We start from the raw sequence: 19083 nt of genomic DNA, 5'->3' as shown, positions 1-19083 counted from the left end.
CGTGGGCCTTCTACAATGCACCACATACTGTTTTGCAGGGTTCCCTACTTTACCAGGTCCCTCTCTGCATGCCTGCTACTCTGTGTGAAGGCTGGTATCTCACTTCACTGTTTCAGTCTGCAGGACCCGCTGTGGCCTTGGTCCTAATGCAGCATAACCAGACTGTGTCTGTATGCTTTTCGAATCCACCAGGTCTCCTCCTCAGTTTCTGCCGATGCCACGGCTGCAGTCCGGTGTCTCTGTTTCCAGGTCACCATCCGCAAAGTGGGTCCTCTTCTCTTGATTCTGTGCCTGTAGTCTTTGTGTGTGGCACCATTAGGAGATCACGTGTGTTTTTTTTTCCCCTCCTTCTCTCTGCAGGCTACAGGGACTGTCTCAGCCACCGCAGCATCATTCTGTTCCCGTTCCTAAGGTTGCAATGTTGGGCTGCTTGAGGCATACCTCACTTCCTGAAGGGCCTTTTGGATGTCTGCGGTTTCTTTTGTGTCTGTAGTCTTGGTACCCCACTACTATCGTGAGATACCCATGTCTATGTGCCTCCATAGGCCATTCTGTCAATGTAGAACCCACCTTTCCTTCTGTTCGGTGGGGTGTGTCTCGGGGCTTCCTGGTATTTTGTTTCCGCATTTCTGTGGAGCAATTCGGTTCTGGCATGGTTCCTGCTGGGGCGACACAGTCAGTTCAGCCCCTCCCTATACCTCCAGGTACCTCTGGTGTTTCTGTTGCCTTAATCATCGTCCAGACTGGCTCTCCATACGTCTTGTATTTTTGCCCAGTTGCAGTGTGCAGGATTCCTATCCCCCTGGGGACACGAGGTGGCTCCTCCATACAGTGATGGGTTGTAACTGGTGTCTGGGGGCTAAGTCCTCCCGGTTCTGGTCCGTGGCTGTGGGGCAGCATTTTCCTGCTCCTTCTGTGCCGGGTGCACTTGTCACACCCCTTTCCAGGGGGTACGGGTATCAGGGTGCTTGACATGATCAGTACCCAAGTTTCATCTCGGCCACCCTTGTTTTCCCTCCTCTAGGGGGACTACTTTGGTTGAGCCTTTTCTACCGCCAAGATGGTGCCATCTCTCTGCTCCACTATGTAAGTGGGATTGCTGGGAGCGATCAACAGGGCTTTTTAATGTCAAGGCTTTTTTACTGTCTAGGCTTCCTGTTCACCTTGCAGCCTGGCTCTCTTTGTTTTTTGGTTATCTACTGCTGCTCACGCGGCCTGGACTCTCTCCTCTGGAGTTTATATTGTCTTGTATGGCTGGCAACAGCTGGTCTAGCCGCCGTCTGTTGTTCGAGTCCTGCCATTGCTCTTCTCCTACCTTTGCGCAATCTCCCTGGAAGGGTGTGTTCTACCTTCCCTTTTGTCTGTGTCAGTTGTACTGCACTGTAACCTTAGTCTTCTGGAGTTACCTTCCTGTGCCCAGTAACAGAGTCCCGGCTGGGTCCTCCCTTGTTTCCACCTCCATTCCCGCTCTGGCGGGACGTTTCTTCGGAGTGCTCTGGTCCGCTCGGACCACTGGGATCCAAGACCAGTTAGTCCTGTCCTCTTCCGGTCCTTGGTGATGGTTGATGTTTCGGGCACGTGTAGAGACCCGGCCATGGCTCCTCCTCGATCCCTTTTTGTGGTGCGATCGTACTGTACTGCACTTCAAGTTTCCACAGGGACGTATGTCACCCGGAGAGTTTTCGCGGACGTCTGTTTTCCTTACCTGTCACGTATGAGTCTTCCAGGTGACTCAGGAACCTCCAATTCCCAAGTCGGCCACTCCAGTGTTCTGGGATGTTCCTTTTCAGGGTCTTCCGCTTGTGCCTTTGCCGTTTGATTTACGGGTTCGTCTTCCAGGTGCATCGGACATCTCCAATTTCCCTGTCGGTCTCTCCGGTACCCGGGATGCCCCCTTTTCAGGGTTATCCGCTTCCTTCAGGGTTCATGTCCTCCTGAGTTAGAGGGTGTTCAAGGTCATCTGGATTACACCAGCCCGGCTACTTTCACCTTCCGGGTACTCATGGTGGGCCCCTGGGACAGGGGTTTTTGGGTCTGCAGCTGTTCAGGTCTTTGTTCTCGTGCACCAGACCTTTCTTGTATCACTATATGGCCCGTGGACGGGGGATCTTCCGGGAGCCCAATTGCTGGGCCTAGTTTGTCTCTGGCCTGGGGGCTCATCCGCAGGCCTTGTGAACACGTGAGTTCGGTCTGATTCCTTTCCTCTGGTGGTTGTTTTTCCCACCCTAGGGGACTGCTTTGGTACATCCCATCAGTAAGGTGTCCCCCAATGAAAAGTGACCAAGAAAAGGAGAGTTTTTTTGTATTCACCGTAAAATCTCTTTCTTGTAGCCTTCATTGGGGGGACACCGCATACACCCATTTCTTCACTCTTCGTCCGGATAATCCTATCCAGCTGTTTTTTTTTATTGGAGATTCTTTTCTAGGGCCCTTCGGACATGTTCTTGGTTGGCTTCTCCTACTGCTTTGTGACAAAACTGGTTACCTCACTTCCAGTGGGCGGGTATATCCTGCCAGGGAGGAGCTGACTTTTTTTCCTAGTGTCAGTGCCTCCTAATGGCAAGAGCATATACCTATCAGTTAGGTGTCCCCAATGAAGGCTACGAGAAAGAGATTTTACGGTGAGTACAATTTTTTTTTTTTTTTTAGTAGTAGTAAAATAAGTAAAACCTACATAAATTGGGTATCCTTGTAACCTTATGGACCTACAGAATAAAGATAATGTGTCATTTTTACCAAAAAGAGCACTGCGTAGAAACGGAAGCCCTAAAAAGTTGCAAAATGGCATTTATTCTTCATTTCACCCCACAAATAATTTTTTTTTGTTTTGTTGCAGATTATGTTATAAAATGTCATTACAACTACAATTGGTGATGCAAAAAATAAGCCCCTAAATGGGTCTGTAGGTGCAAAATTGAACGCGTAATGATTTTTAGAAGATGAGGAGGAAAAAACAAAAATGCAAAAACGAAGATTGTTTTGAGTCCTTAAGGTGAAAATGTTTTGAGTCCTTAAGGGGTTAATAGTCCCCATAGGGGACTATTTATAGCAATCATTAGATTGCTAATACTGTTCAGTGCTATGCATAGGGCATAGCACTGATCAGTATCATCGGTGATCTTCTCCTCTGGTCTGTTCCATCTCGGAGCAGAGCAGAAGACCCCAGGAGATGGCTGGAGGCAGGTGAGAGGACCTCTGGCCGCTATCACAGATGATCGGATCCCCGCGGCGATCCGATCATCCATATTAAGTGCCGGACTGCTGCAGATGCCGTGATCTGTATTGATCACGACATCTGAGGTGTTAATGGTGGACATCGGCACAATCGCTGATGTCCGCCATTACGGCAGGTACCCGGCTGTCGATAGCAGCTGAAACCTGCCGCGCATGACACGAGCACCGGTCCGGTGCTCGCGGCCTTGTTCATGACATAAGTTGACGTCATGGTGCGTTAAGTACCAACCCACCATGATGTACATTTACGTCCGATGTTGTTCAGGGGGTAAAAGGGAAGGTTATTATGTGAGATGTCGTGGCCATTGATGGTTCATGACTTACATTGTTTAATGTTAAAAAAAAAAAAAAAAGGGGTATGCAATCATGTAGCCACTCACCCTCCTCCTTGATTCATCAATTGCAGACAACAGAGCATTATCCTTCTCATTTTTCAAAAAACCCTGCATAGAATAAATAGTAAAGTCAGCATTCAGTTTGTAAACAGGTCTTTTATTCACTATATCAAGACAAGAGAGTGGAATCTGTCAGACAATGCTGACAATATTAGAAAACCCACGTATAAAATGTATGGATAAAACAATGTTTATTGTAAGCAACATAAAATACAGTGGTCTCTCAAGTTACAACAATTGGCTGTGGGATGACCACTAAGTTGAAACTAGGGATGCACAGAAATTTCGGCCGCCGAAAATTATCGGCCAAAAATGCCCCTTTCAGCCTTTTCGGCTAAGGGGATCTCCTGCCGATAATATTGTTGGGCATGGCCTAAAATAGGGGTGCGAGTACCGGCACCTCACACCGGCATTACGCCCCCCCCCCCCCCAGTCTCTTGCGGCACGGTCCAGGCTCCCACCCCCTTCCCCTGGTCTTGTGTGGCGCGGTCCAGGCTCCCCCGTGCGGGGCAGTCCACAGTTGATCGCGGCGTCTAAAATGCCAAAAACAATCTGCGGTAGCTCAGTGGAGCTGATCGGGACACCTGCGGGGTCCCAATCAGCTGAGAGGACGGGCGGAGGTTCCCTACCTTCGTCCGTCCTGTGTGATGGGCGCTCCAATAATGCAGACAGCCTGTAGTAATGGAGCGCCGATAACACTGATCAGTGCTGTGCTATCGCCTCCTACAGTATAGCATTGATCAGTGTCCAGAAATAAAAATGAAAAAAACTTACATCTGTGTGGCTGCAGCTGTTACAAAACTACAACTCCCAGCATGACCTACAGCCATTGGCTGTCTGGGCATGCTGTGAGTTGTAGTTTTGCAACAACTGGAGGCACACTGTGGAAAACACTGCCCTATGGGGACAAAAAACATTGTGAACATAAATTTGTAAAAAAAAAACACAGGCAATTAAATAAAAAAAAATAAAAAAGCCCCTCCCCTAAATACGTTTGAATCACCCCCCCCCTTTTGTCAAATAAAATAAAGTTAACAAAAATAAACATATTTGGTAATGCTGCGTGCAAAAATGTCCGAACTATTAAAATATAATGTTAATGAAACCTCACGGTCAATGGCGTAAATGTAAAAAAAAATACTAACGGCCAGAATTGTGGATTTTTGTTCACTTAATGTAGCAGAAAAAAAAAGTAATCCGAAAAGTCCCCATCAAAATAAAAATGGTACTGATAAAAAATTCAGATGGCAAAAAAAAAAAAAAAATACAGCCCAAGAAATTAGCCCCTATACAACCCCATATATGGGAAAAATAAAGTTATAGGGGTAAGAAGAGAACATTAACCCCTTAAGGACCAAGGACGTACTGGTACGTCCTTGGTCCTGCTCCCATGATATAACACGGGGTTACACGTTAACCCCGCATCATATCACGGCGGGCCCGACGTCATAGTGAAGCCGGGACCCGCCGCTAATAGCGCGCAGCGCCGATCACTGCGCCGTGCGCTATTAACCCTTTAGCCACGCGCTCAGAGCTGAGCCGCGCGGCTAAAAGCGAAAGTGAAACCATGCCGGTTAACTCAGTGGGCTGTTCGGGATAGCCGCGGCGAAATCGCGGCATCCCGAACAGCTTACAGGACAGTGGTCGGGCCCCTACCTGCCTCCTCGCTGTCCAATCGCCGAATGACTGCTCAGTGCCTGAGATCCAGGCATAAGCAGTCATGCGGCAGAATCGTCGATCACTGGTTTCCTATGAACATGTCAAATAAATAACCTACTGAGAAAATTACACCCATAAGGCAAAATTACACCCATAAGGCAAAAGATAAAACTGAACTTTTACTGAGATACTAATTAAACAACCAACACATAATTAACATAAACATGGAAGGGATGGGGATAAAGGGTACAGGTGATGCCCTAGCCAAAATCCCTAAACACATATAGTCTATATGTGTTTAGAGATTTTGGCTAGGGCATCACCTGGACCCTTTATCCCCATCCCTTCCATGTTATGTTAATTATGTGTACCCTATCTTTGGTTGTTTAATTAGTATCTCAGTAAAAGTTCAGTTTTATCTTTCGCCTTATGGGTGTAATTTTCTCAGTAGTAGGGATCGACCGATATCGTTTTTTTAGGGCCGATACCGATAAACGGTGGAGGTTAGGGCCGATAGCCGATAACTTATACCGAAATTCAGGTATAAGTTATGGGCTATTTATCCCCCCGTGACACCGCTGCAGATCATTGATTTAAAGCGGGCACTTTAAATCAATGCACTGCAGTGGCTTTTGCGGTGCCATAGGCCGCCGCCGCCACCTCCCGCTTCTCTCCCCCTACCTGTCAAGGTGGTCCGGGCCATCCATCCTTCCTGTAGTGTCCGGGGGCGTTCCGGGTGAACCAGTCCGGGCTGTCCTTCTCCGGCGGTCATCTTCTCCACTCCGGGCAGGCTCCGGCCTAGTATGCTGCATAGACGCCGCTGCGCAGTGACTCCCGTGCGCAGCGACGCACCTGACGTCACGGCGTAGCGGCATCTATGCAGCTACTAGGCCGGAGCCTGCCCTGAGTGGAGAAGATGACCGCCGGAGAAGGACAGCCCGGAAAAAAGACCAGAGCCCATCAAGTTCAACCTATAACCATAATGAGTCCCTACTGAGTTGATCCAGAGGAAGGCAAAAAAAAAAATACCTTCCCGACTCCAGATATGGCAGTCAGAATAGATCCCTGGATCAACCTTCTGTCCCCTATAGATCTAGAATCCATAACCTGTAATGATATTCCTCTCCAAAAATGCATCCAGACCGCTTTTAAATTCTTTAAATTCAAGAGTTAACCATGACCACCTCCTCAGGCAGAGAATCCCAAATCCCACAGTCTCACTGCTCTTACAGTAAAGAACCCCCGTCTGTACTGGTGTAGAAACCTTCTTTCCGCTAGACGTAGAGGATGCCCCCTTGTTATTGATACAGTCCTGGGTATAAATATATCATGGGAGGGATCTCTGTACTGTCCGCTGATATATTTATACATAGTTATTAGGTCTCCCCTAAGCTTTTTTGTTATCTAAATAACCCTAATTCTGATAATCTTTCTGTGTACTGTAGTCCTCCCATTCCCGTATTACTCTGGTTGCCCGTCTTTGAACCCTCTCCAGCTCCACTATATCTTTCTTTTACACTGGTGCCCAGTACTGTACACAGTATTCTATGTTTGGTCTGACTAGTGATTTGTACAGCGGTAGAATTATTTCCTTGTCATGGGCATCTATGCCCCTATTAATGCAGCCCATGATTTTATTTGCCTTGGCAGCAGCTGCCCGACACTGGTCACTACAGCTAAATTTACTGTTAACTAAGACTCCTAAGTCCTTTTCCACATCAGTTGTCCCAAGTGTTCTCTCATTTAATACATAATCCCAGCCAGGATTTCCTCCCCATGTGCATTACCTTACATTTATCAGTGTTGAACCTCATATGCCATTTCCCAGCCCAAACCTCCAACCTATCCAGATCCATTTGTAACAGTGCACTGTCCTCTATTGTGTTTACCGTTTTACAGAGTTTGGTATCATCTGCAAAGATTGCTACTTTACTATACATCCCCTCTATAAGGTCATTAATGAATATTAAATAGAACAGGACCCAAGACTGACCCCAGTGGTACCCCACTAGTAACAGTCACCCAACCAGAATAAGTACCATGAATAACCACCCTCTGTTTCCTATCACTGAGCCAGTTACTTACCCACTTACACACATTCTCCCCCAGCCCCATCCTTCTCATTTTATGTACCAATCTTTTACATGGCATTGTATCAAATGCTTCATAAAAATCCAGATATACGACATCCAGCAATTGCCACTGGTCCAGTCTGGAGCTCACCTCCTCATAAAAGCTGATCAGGTTAGTTTGACAGGCGCGATCCCTCATAAACCCATGCTGATATGGGGTCATACATTTATTTTTATCAAGATATTCCAAAATAGCATCCCTTAGAAAGCCCTCAAACAATTTACATACAACAGAGGATAAACTATCAGGCCTATAATTCCCGGGGTCACATTTCGAATCCTTTTTCAATATTGGCACCACATTTGCCTTGCGCCTGTTACTATAGAGTCCTTGAATATTAGAAATAGGGGTCTGTCTATTACATTACTTAATTCCTTTGGAACACGGGGGTGAATGCCATCTGGACCTCGTGATTTGTCTATTTAAATTTTTTGTAGGCGGCACTGTACTTCTTCCTGGGTAAGACAGGTGACCTATTCCGGGGAGTTTACCTTATCAGTGGTGTACTAAGGGGGGTGCAAGGGGCGGACTGACCCGCCGCAGCCGCCACTACTGAGGATCCGGGACACTCGTCCCAGATCCCCAGCAGACAGCGCTACATTCTCCTGTATGCGCGATACACGCACATGCAGGAGAAGGTGTCCCCTCTGTGTGAGCCGCATCTGCAGCTACACAGAGGAGACGTGACCTCCGCCCCCACGCAGTACAGACGCCGGTGACGTCACTCATCGGTGCCTGTACTGTGGAGAGGAGAAGACGCGGGCCCTGCAGCTGAGATCGCTGCGTGGGATACCAGGTGAGCATCCTTTTTTATTTTTTTTTCTCAACTCTGCATACACCTATGGGGAATGGGGAGGCGGGTTACTCTACATATACCTATAGGGGAGGAGGGGGGGAGGGTTACTCTACATATATACCTATAGGGGAGGAGGGGGGGGTTACTCTACATATATACCTATAGGGGAGGAGGGGGGGGTTACTCTACATATACCTATAGGGGAGGAGGGGGGGTTACTCTACATATACCTATGGGGGAGGAGGGGGGGTTACTCTACATATACCTATGGGAGAGGGGGGGTTACTCTACATATACCTATGGGGGAGGGGGGGTTACTCTACATATACCTATAGGGGAGGAGGGGGGAGGTTACTCTACATATACCTATGGGGGGGGTTACTCTACATATACCTATGGGGAGGGGGTTACTCTACATATATACCTATAGGGGAGGAGGGGGGGGGTTACTCTACATATACCTATAGGGGAGGGGGGGTACTCTACATATACCTATGGGGAAGGGGAGGGGGGATACTCTACATACACCTATGGGGAAGGGGAGGAGGGGTTACTCTACATATACCTATAGGGGAGGAGGGGGGGTTACTCTACATATATACCTATAGGGGAGGAGGGGGGGTTACTCTACATATATACCTATAGGGGAGGAGGAGGGGGGTTACTCTACATATATACCCATAGGGGAGGAGGAGGGGGGGGGGGGTTACTCTACATATATACCTATAGGGGATGAGGAAGGGGGGTTACTCTACATATATACCTATAGGGGAGGAGGAGGGGGGGGGTTACTCTACATATATACCTATGGGGGAGGGGGGTTACTCTACATATATACCTATGGGGGAGGGGGGGGTTACTCTACATATACCTATGGGGGAGGGGGGGGGTTACTCTACATGTACCTATAGGGGAGGAGGTTACTCTACATATACCTATGGGGGGGGTTACTCTACATATACCTATGGGGGAGGGGGTTACTCTACATATATACCTATAGGGGAGGAGGGGGGGGGGGTTACTCTACATATATACCTATAGGGGAGGAGGAGGGGGGGGTTACTCTACATATATACCTATAGGGGAGGAGGGGGGGTTACTCTACATATATACCTATAGGGGAGGAGGGGGGTACTCTACATATATACTTATGGGAGAGGGGGGTTACTCTACATATACCTATGGGGGAGGGGTTACTCTACATATATACCTATAGGGGAGGAGGGGGGGGGGTTACTCTACATATACCTATGGGGAAGGGGAGGGGGGGGTTACTCTACATATACCTATGGGGGAGGGGAGTGGGGGGGGGTTACTCTACATATACCTATAGGGGAGGGGGGGGTTACTCTACATATACCTATGGGGAAGGGGAGGGGGGTTACTCTACATATACCTATGGGGAAGGGGAGGGGGGTTACTCTACATATACCTATTGGGAAGGGGAGGGGGGGTTACTCTACATACACCTATGGGGAAGGGGAGGGGGGGTTACTCTACATACACCTATGGGGAAGGGGAGGGGGGGTTACTCTACATATACCTATGGGGAAGAGGGGGGGGGTGTAGCTGCATATACATATGGGAAAGAGGGGGGTGTAACTGCATACACCTATGGGAAAGGGGGGGGGGGGTGTAACTGCATATACCTATGGGAAAGAGGGGGGGGGTGTAACTGCATATACCTATGGGAAAGGGGGGGGTGTACCTGCATATACCTATGGGAAAGAGTGGGGGGTGTACCTGCATATACCTATGGGAAAGAGTGGGGGGTATACCTGCATATACCTATGGGAAAGAGTGGGGGGTGTACCTGCATATACCTATGGGAAAGAGGGGGGGGTGTAACTGCATATACCTATGGGAAAGAGTGGGGGGTGTAACTGCATACACCTATGGGAAAGAGTGGGGGGTGTAACTGCATATACCTATGGGAAAGGGGGGGGTGTAACTGCATATACCTATGGGAAAGGGGGGGTGTAACTGCATATACCTATGGGAAATAGGGGGGGTGTACTTGCATATACCTATGGAAAAGAGGGGGGGGAGGTAACTCTGCCTATACCTATGGGGAAAGGAGAGGAAAGGGGTGGGGGTGGGGCAACTGCCTATACCAATGGGGAAGAGGGGGGTAACTCTGCCTATACCAATTGGAAAGAGGGGGGGATCTGCTTATACCTATGGGAAAAAAAGGGGTTTAACTCTGCCTATACCTATGTGAAACGGGGAAGTTTTTTTTTTTTTTTTTACTCTGCCTATACCTACGGGGAAAGGGGGTGGGGGGACCATGCTGCCTATACCTAAGGAGAAAAGGGGGTTAACTCTGTTCCTATACCTAATGGGAAGGGGGTTTAACTCTGCTGCCTATACCTACAGGGAAGGGGGGCTATCTAACTTTATACCTGGATGCCTAACTATTTACCTACATACTCAGCTACCTAACTATGTACATACCTGGCCTTCATACATGGCTGCCTAACTATCTAGCTAGCCCCCTACCTACCTAACTTGTCACCTACCTACATATCTGGCTTCCTGATCTAGTTACCTATTTACCTGGCTACCTACCTACTTGCCCTTTTACTGTGCAGGACACCAAGGAAGGCATTATTACAGTTTGTGGGCCTATAGATGGAAAGTTTGTGTAGAGGAGGGGAGGACACTGGAAAAATGCAGAGTCTGACAGGTTTTTCTTGCAGATGTTAAGAGATCCACATGACGGTCTTATCCGGACGGAGAAGAAAAGGAAAGAGGATGCCGCTTATCAGAAAATACGTAATTGTGAGTCCCAAAATTTAACTGTAATCACTTATATGGTATATACATCCTGTGTATAGCTGATATCTACTGCCATATGGTCCTGTATATAATCACTTATATTGTATACAGATCCTTTATAGTATACTGGTCTGTGTATAGGGGTTTTATTCAGTACAGTATGGCGGTATTATCCAGTTATTGTGTGGTGGTATATATTTACTCCTTGTATACCAGTATTATTGGTCATGGAAATTTACCTATGTTAAAGTGTTTCTTATATATATAAATTTTAGTTTATTGTGTGTGGGATTTAGGTGGAATAGGGGCGTGGCAGAATATTGACGAGCTGCAGAGCCTAGCAGGGGCCCTTGCTTTTTTTTTTATCCGTGGGCCCTGAGTGTTGTCAGTCCGCTCCTGGGAGGGGGGTGTCAAACCAAGGGTCCGCCCCGGGTGCCAAATGCTCTAGGTACGCCCCTGCCTTATATCGCGCTATTTCACCTGGCATTTCATTTTCCTCGGTGAATACAGTGGAGAAGAATTTGCTTAATACTTTTTCCTGATCCCCGTTTATAATTTCTTTCACATCATTTTTTAAAAGGGCCTACACTTTCATTTTTTACCTTTTTGCTATTTATATAGTTAAAAAAAAATTTGGGTTAATTTTACTCTCTTTGGCAATGAGTCTGTCTATTTTTGCGGCATATATATATATATATATTTTTTTTACATATTTTAAATTTTTCTCCATAGGTTTTTATTGCTTCTTCACGGACGTCCTGTTTTAGCAGTTTAAATTCTTTTATTTCTTGCCCCCTTAACATATGTATGTCAACATTTCGTGCCAGTATTCTTGTTTTTGAGGACATTATCCCAATTTATATTGTTAAAGGCTTCTCTGAGTTGATCAAACTTTGCCTTCCTAAAGTTCATTGTTTTTGTGGCCCCTCGAGAGATTCCCTTATTGAAGAACAAGTTATAATGTATTATATTATGATCACTATTTACTAGGTGTCCTAGCTGCACATTACTCAATCAGGTCTATTGGTTAATATTAAGTCCAGTAGGGCGCCCCCTCTGGTCAGGCCCTGCACCATTTGGGACAGATACCGTATATACTCGAGTATAAGCCGACCCGAGTATAAGCCGAGACCCCTAATTTCAACCCAAAATCCCAGGAAAAGTTATTGACTCGAGTATAAGCCTAGGGTGGGAAATACCTCATCCCCCCCTGTCATCATCCAGACCCGTCATTAACATCCTCATCATCATCCCCTTGTCATCATCCCACACATCCCCCTTCATCATCCCCTTATCATCCCACACATCCCCCCTTCATCATCCCCTTATCATCCCACACATCCCCCCTTCATCATCCCCTTGTCATCATCCCACACATCCCCCCTTCATCATCCCCTTATCATCCCGCACATCCCCTTATCATCCCACACATCCCCCCATCATCCCGCACATCCCCCCTTCATCATCCCCTTATCATCCCACACCCCCCCCTTCATCATCCCCACCCCCCTTCATCATCCCCACACCCCCCCTTCATCATCCTCTTCTCATCATTCGCCCTCAGTGGTCTTCAACCTGCGGACCTCCAGAGGTTTCAAAACTACAACTCCCAGCAAGCCCGGGCAGCCATCGGCTGTCCGGGCTTGCTGGGAGTTGTAGTTTTGAAACCTCCGGAGGTCCGCAGGTTGAAGACCACTGCGGCCTTCAACATCATCCAGCCCCCTCTCACCCCCTTTAGTTCTGAGTACTCACCTCCGCTCGGCGCTGGTCCGGTCCTGCAGGGCTGTCCGGTGGGGAGGTGGTCCGGGCTGCTATCTTCACCGGGGGCGCCTCTTCTCCGCGCTTCCGGCCCGGAATAGAGGCGTTGCCTTGACAATGACGCAGAAGTACGTTGGCAATGAACGCACCTCTGCGTCGTTGTCACGGCAACGTGACTATTCTGAGGCCGGGCCCGAAGCGCTTAGAAGAGGCCTCCCCGGTGAAGATAGCAGCCCGGAACCACTATCCCACCGGACCACCTCCTCACCGGACAGTCCTGCAGCACCGGACCAGCGCCGAGCGGAGGTGAGTACTCAGAACTAAAGGGGGTGAGAGGGGGCTGGATGATGTTGAAGGCCGCAGTGGTCTTCAACCTGCGGACCTCCGGAGGTTTCAAAACAAAGCATTAGGGCAGTTGTGCCATCTAATTTTATTTATTTTTAGTGGCCCCCGCACTGAATTGCACCCCCAGAATCCCACCCCCTTCATACTCACCCGACGACCAAGAGCCCCACGGATGCACACAAACACACCCGAACCAAAACTACAACTCCCAGCATGTTGGACCATAACCTAAACTGTAGAACTATAAAGTGTAACATGCTGGGAGTTGTAGTTTTGGTTCGGGTCAGCTGCAGAGCCATAGGCTGCATCAGGGCATGCTGGGTGTTGTAGTTACTAACTGCAATTCCCAGTATTCCTTGACACATCCTATGGCTCTGCAGCTGACACAAACCAAAACTACAACTCCCAGCATGTTACACAATAACCTTAACTGTCCTACTATACAGTGCAACATGCTGCAACACCCACACAACCATAGACTGTATCAGGGCATGCTGGGAGTTGTAGTTATCTAGTAACTAAATGCAACTTCCAGCATTTTCTGACACAAAATGCACCACATAAACTGGAGAAGCAGAACCCCCCAGTAACACATAAGTCCCTATTGAGACTGAAAAATAGTGATTAAAATATTTTAAAAAGTGCGTATACATGTGAATAAGCCCCTTTCCTAATAAAAGTTTCCAATTTTCTTTAAATAATGTGGAAATGTCCAGGCTATTAAAATATAATGTTAATTAAACCGTACGGTGAACGGTGTAAATGTAAAAAATAGTCCAGAATTGTTCATTTTTGGTCACTTCATATGAGAAATTTACATCTAGACTTTTCTGGGCTTACCTCGGGTGTAAGAGGAGCTACAGCTCTCCGGACGCTAATATCCTGACATACTGCGATCACCTATTAACCCATTAGATCATCACTGACAGCAGTGTCTAAAGGGATCTTATATCCATCCCTGGTGGTCTAGTGGGGGGATCAGACTATTTTGGTTGAAATTATTTCATCTACCAGGACAAGTGGATTTTCTTGAGGGACAAGTAGATTGTGATCCGCTTTAGTTCCTTGGACAAGTAGTTTTTTTTTAAATTTCCACACCCCTGCAGAAGGATTTTGGCTTACTCAAGTTTATTTTGGCAACATGTAGTCTTGATTTTTTATGTCTCTGTGTCAGCAGTGGGGTCCTCCTTGGTCTCCTGCCATAGTATTTCATTTAAAGGGGTACTCCGGTGCTTAGACATCTTATCCCCTATCTAAAGGATAGGAGATAAGATGCCTGATTACGGGAGTCCTGCTGCTGGGGACCCCCCATGATCTTGCACGCGGCACCCCGCTTGTGATCAGTCCCCGGAACGTGTTCGCTCCAGGTCTGATTACCGGCGACCACATGTCACGCCTCCACCCCCGTGTGACATCACGCTTCGCCCCTCAGTGCAAGCCTATGGGAGGGGGCGTGATAGCTGTCACTCCCCCTCCCATAGACTTGCATTGAGGGGCGGAGCGTGAGATCACACGGGGGCGGAGGCGTGACGTCACAAGCCGCCGGCCCCGTGATCGACAGTAATCAAACACGGAGCGAACACGCTCCAGGGACTGATTACAAACGGGGTGACGCGTGCAAGATCACGGTTGTCCCCAGCAGCGGGACTCCCGCGATCAGGCATCTTATCCCCTATCCTTTGGATAGGGTATAAGATGTCTAAGCACCGGAGAACCCCTTTAATTTAAATGTCGACGGATAGTTTGCGCTGACACTGATGCTCCCTGAGCCTGCAGGACAGCTTGAATATCTTTGGAACTTGTTTGGGGCTGCTTATCCACCATCCGGACTATCCTGCGTTGACTCCTTTCATCAATTTTTCTCTTCTGTCCACGCCCAGGGAGATTAGCTACAGTGCCATGGGTTGCCAACTTCTTGATAATGTTGCGCACTGTGGACAAAGGCAAATCTAGATCTCTGGAGATGGACTTGTAACCTTGAGATTGTTGATATTTTTCCACAATTTTGGTTCTCAAGTCCTCAGACAGTTCTCTTCTCCTCTTTCTGTTGTCCATGCTTAGTGTGGCACACACAATGCAAAGACTAAGAGAACTTTTCTTTTTATCTGCTTTCAGGTGTGATTTTTATATTGCCCATGCATGTTACTGGCCCCCAGGTGAGTTTAAAGGAGCATCACAAATAATTTTGTCCAGCCCATTTTTGTAGTTTGGTGTGACATTATGTCCAATTTGCTTTTTTTCCTCCCATTTTTGGTTTAGTTTCAATGAATACAAAGGGAATAAACATGTGTATAGCAAAACATGTGTTACTGCAATCCTTTTCTGAGAGAAATACTTAATTTTCTAGAAAAATTTCAGTGGTGCCAACAATTACGGCCATGACTGTAGCAAACCCCTATCAGAATTTTTTTTATTTATTGCCATATAGTTCTACCCATAATGACTCCACATATTAGTTTCCCTCCCGTATATCCTCCCACAGTGCGGCCTTCAGACTGGACTTTACATAAAGTCAAACTCCTCCCCCTTTCCGTTTTGGCCGATCCTTCCTGAATAGACTATAACCATGTATGTTGACCGCCCGCCCAGTCATAGCTATCGTCCAACCAAGTCTCTGTTATACCCACTAGGTCATAATTCTCCTCAGACATTATCAACTCCAGTTCATCTGTTTTATTGGTCAGACTTCTGTCATTAGTCAACATACAATTCAATGGTATATGATTTTTCTTCCTCTGAAGCCTATCCCTATTAACTATTCTAACCCCTCCCTCTGCTCCACCCCCAGGTACATTAATAAGTCCCCCCTCTCTATCTACAATATCTTCCCCCCTTTCCGTTGTAGGTTCCCTCCCCCCCAGTCCCTAGTTTAAACAATCCTCTACCCTTCTAGCCATCATCTCCCCAAGCACAGCTGCACCCTCCCCATTGAGGTGCAGCCCATCCCTATGGTAGAGCCGGTATCCGACAGTGAAGTCGGCCCAGTTCTCCATGAAGCCAAACCCCTCCTTCCTACACCAGCTTCTGAGCCACTTGTTTACCTCCTTAATCTCCCGCTGCCTCTCTGGTGTGGCTCTTGGTACAGGTAATATTTCAGAAAATATTACCTTGGGGGTCCTTGCCTTTAGCTTGCGGCCTAAGTCCCTGAAACCATTTTTAAGGACACTCCACCTACCTCCTACCTTGTAATACGAGTTACGCAAATTGCTAGTCTAAACCTGCTAAATTACTACTACTATCACTACACGGAGACTTTCTATAGCCCAAGATCTGCTCCTAATCCAGCTAATATAGTGGAACAACACCTTATCAGCATCTACCTGCTGCGGCTGTATTCCTGGCGTCAGACGCTGCTCACGACTGCTCCAGACTTACCTGGTCAGAGCCACGGCTTCTATCCCCTGTCAACGGGTTTGCCGCAAACACTGTATACGGTAGCTCCGAGCCTACCAGGTCAGAGATACAGCTCTCACTCCTTGCCATCGAGTCTGTTGTGGACTATGCCAGCCACCAACTAAAACATTCAGAGCCGTTAGGCGAGTGGTACATAGTACCAACAACTGCTGTATATGCCATTCAGGAACATCGGCCCCAGACGAGAGGCACAATTAGTGCGACATCTGCTACAGTCATCTAGTTTTTATAGATACCAAATATCTATTGCATTACCACTATATCTGGATGGGAAAAACCATTGGGGTGGCAGCTAGTTGCCTATTTGACATTTTAATCATCTTGCTGGACTAACGGATGCCAGATTGTGCAACAATGCCCCTTTCTGTATATTTTAATTATAGTGAACTGTATAAGTCATTTATATGTTCATATTACATATGTTCCATTATTTTATGTTATATAAGAAAGTGAAAATTCTACACTGTATACTATATGCAGTAGTAGTGCATATTGATATTATTTCAGAGTACTGTATGATCTACTTTGCATCCTCTCAGAAGGGCCCTGTGTTAGAAGATATTCATAAAAATATATCCTATGAATTTAATAAAATCATCCTGCATATTTAAAGCACAGTCTCTTGATCTATTTGTATTTATAACCTATCATCATGCACCAGCTCTACTAGTTATCTGGTGACGTCCTGGAGGTCTGAATTTTTGTGTTTGCACATTGCCTTTCTGTAGTAAAAATTACACATTTTTAGAGTAATCTGCACAACTGCGGTAAATTGTAAACATTTTTACCACAATGTCAAAAAATATTACAGCCACAGGAGAGTTTTAACCACTAAATATTCTGATCCCATAAAGATATAAGATGGAGCTGGCAGGCTGGATCTAACAGCTAGAAGAAGGGAATCTGGTAGGTGATGATGTTATCCTGTACTGAAGTCAGCTGACCCAGGACTGAAATCTTGTTCCTACAAACCAAAACACTGATTTTCTATGGGTCAGACTTGTAAACAAATGACCAAGTTATAGTACTGAAATACATAGATGCAGCTGCACTCGGATAAAACAAATGGTGCTGTAAGCCTAGTTACGTAAATGTGCTTGATATAAGGAGGGGGGGGGTGGAGACCTGGATTGCTTCTTTAATTACATGCATTTCTAAATTACCAATATTATGTTTTCCATAACTTTATGCGGCTTCCTCTGAAGTGACCGGTTTGCTTTAAATGGGCACTGTCATGAAATAAAAAAATTGATATGTTGTAGTACTTAAGTACTACAACATATCTCTAATATACTTTAATAAAAAAAAAAAAAGAGATTTTAAACCAGTTTTTAAACGAGGAGGGCGACCCTAGTGGCCGAATGCATTCGGCAGTGTGTCGTCACTACAGAATTTTGACTCATTTAAGCCTGGCAATGAGTCAAAATTCAGTCACTGCGGTGCTCGCTCTCGCCTGTCAATCAAACAGGCGAGAGCGAGCACGCTGATAGCTGGGGCTGCGTGCATTAGCCAGCTCCACTGGCCTCGTGCGCGGCCCCGCCCCCGTTACCCTGTCCGGAGGCAGCGCGCGCACTCATTGCTGCGCTGATCCTCCGGATGGGCAAGTCTGATCTGAGGTCTTATAATACCGTTCCCGGGTCTCGGCTGTAATATCGTGCACGGCAGGCCGGCGATGCTCCTCTACTCCTCCTCCCTGGGTAGCACATGCACAGCTAAACAGGGAGAAGGAGACCCCGGAGATGCCTGCAGTGCTATTGGCAGATCATCTATGCACAGGAGCGCTGCATAGACAATCTGAGGGCGGAAGCAAGCGCCCAGCAAGGCGTCAGTGATGTCGCGCCTGTTGGGAAGCGCTGCTTCCTGCCCCGCTTTATAGAGCAGATTTAGAAGCACTAAATCTGCTCTATTAAAGCGATTAAAAAAATTGTTGAAGCCAGGTAGGGGGTTAGGGCTAGATTACTACTAGGTAGGGACATATTAGATTATATAGTACTTGGTGGGAGCTACCCTTTAACGGTTTTGCTTCTTGTGTTGGCATAGTCATAGCATCAGGCTTTTATGCACTTACCTGTATATCTGTGTCCTTTACTGGCTCAAGAGGTTCAAATGTTGTGGCAGCGCTTAGACTCTCAAGTCTCTGAGATATGTGAGATATGTCCAATCCTTTGGAACCCAACAACACAGACCTATAGAGGCAACAAAGAAGCAGTTATCCTCAAAACTGCAAAACACTTAAGACAAAAAATATATCAGCAGGTCTCTATGTGGATTCAGAGATGTATGAAGGTACAATAAGGCCCCACAGAAGTCCATCAGTACAGACTCCTAGGTAGCTATATAGAGTCATAATATGCTTTATAGTTGCCACCAATGCAGACCTTAGCATTATAGGACAGGTACACTCAAAGGATTTTTCTCACCATTAAAGTTAATCAGAGTTATTCTTTTTAGAGTTAAATGTGGCCAGGCTGAGGTAAAAAAAAGTGTAATTACCTTTTCTGAGCTGCTGCAGCCATCGTTTCTACATGATGGGCACCACTCCTTGGCCTTAGTTTCTACATAAGTTCCCAC

General features: G+C 46.8%; 1 protein-coding gene across 3 annotated transcripts in view; it reads right to left on the bottom strand.

The window, feature by feature from the left end:
- NUP93 (nucleoporin 93) overlaps nt 1-19083 on the bottom strand; it is a 69921-nt gene that overhangs the window by 41006 nt on the left and 9832 nt on the right. For all 3 annotated transcript variants that reach the window (XM_056526194.1, XM_056526197.1, XM_056526196.1), the window contains exons 3-4: nt 18581-18698; nt 3615-3677 (exon numbers count right to left, since the gene is read on the bottom strand). In XM_056526194.1, the coding sequence (XP_056382169.1) occupies nt 3615-3677; nt 18581-18698 (181 nt within the window). The remainder of the gene's footprint in view (nt 1-3614; nt 3678-18580; nt 18699-19083) is intronic.

This window comes from Hyla sarda, chromosome 6 (genome assembly GCF_029499605.1).
Source record: "Hyla sarda isolate aHylSar1 chromosome 6, aHylSar1.hap1, whole genome shotgun sequence".
NCBI lineage: Eukaryota > Metazoa > Chordata > Amphibia > Anura > Hylidae > Hyla > Hyla sarda.
This window is presented reverse-complemented; position numbering and strand designations above follow the sequence as displayed.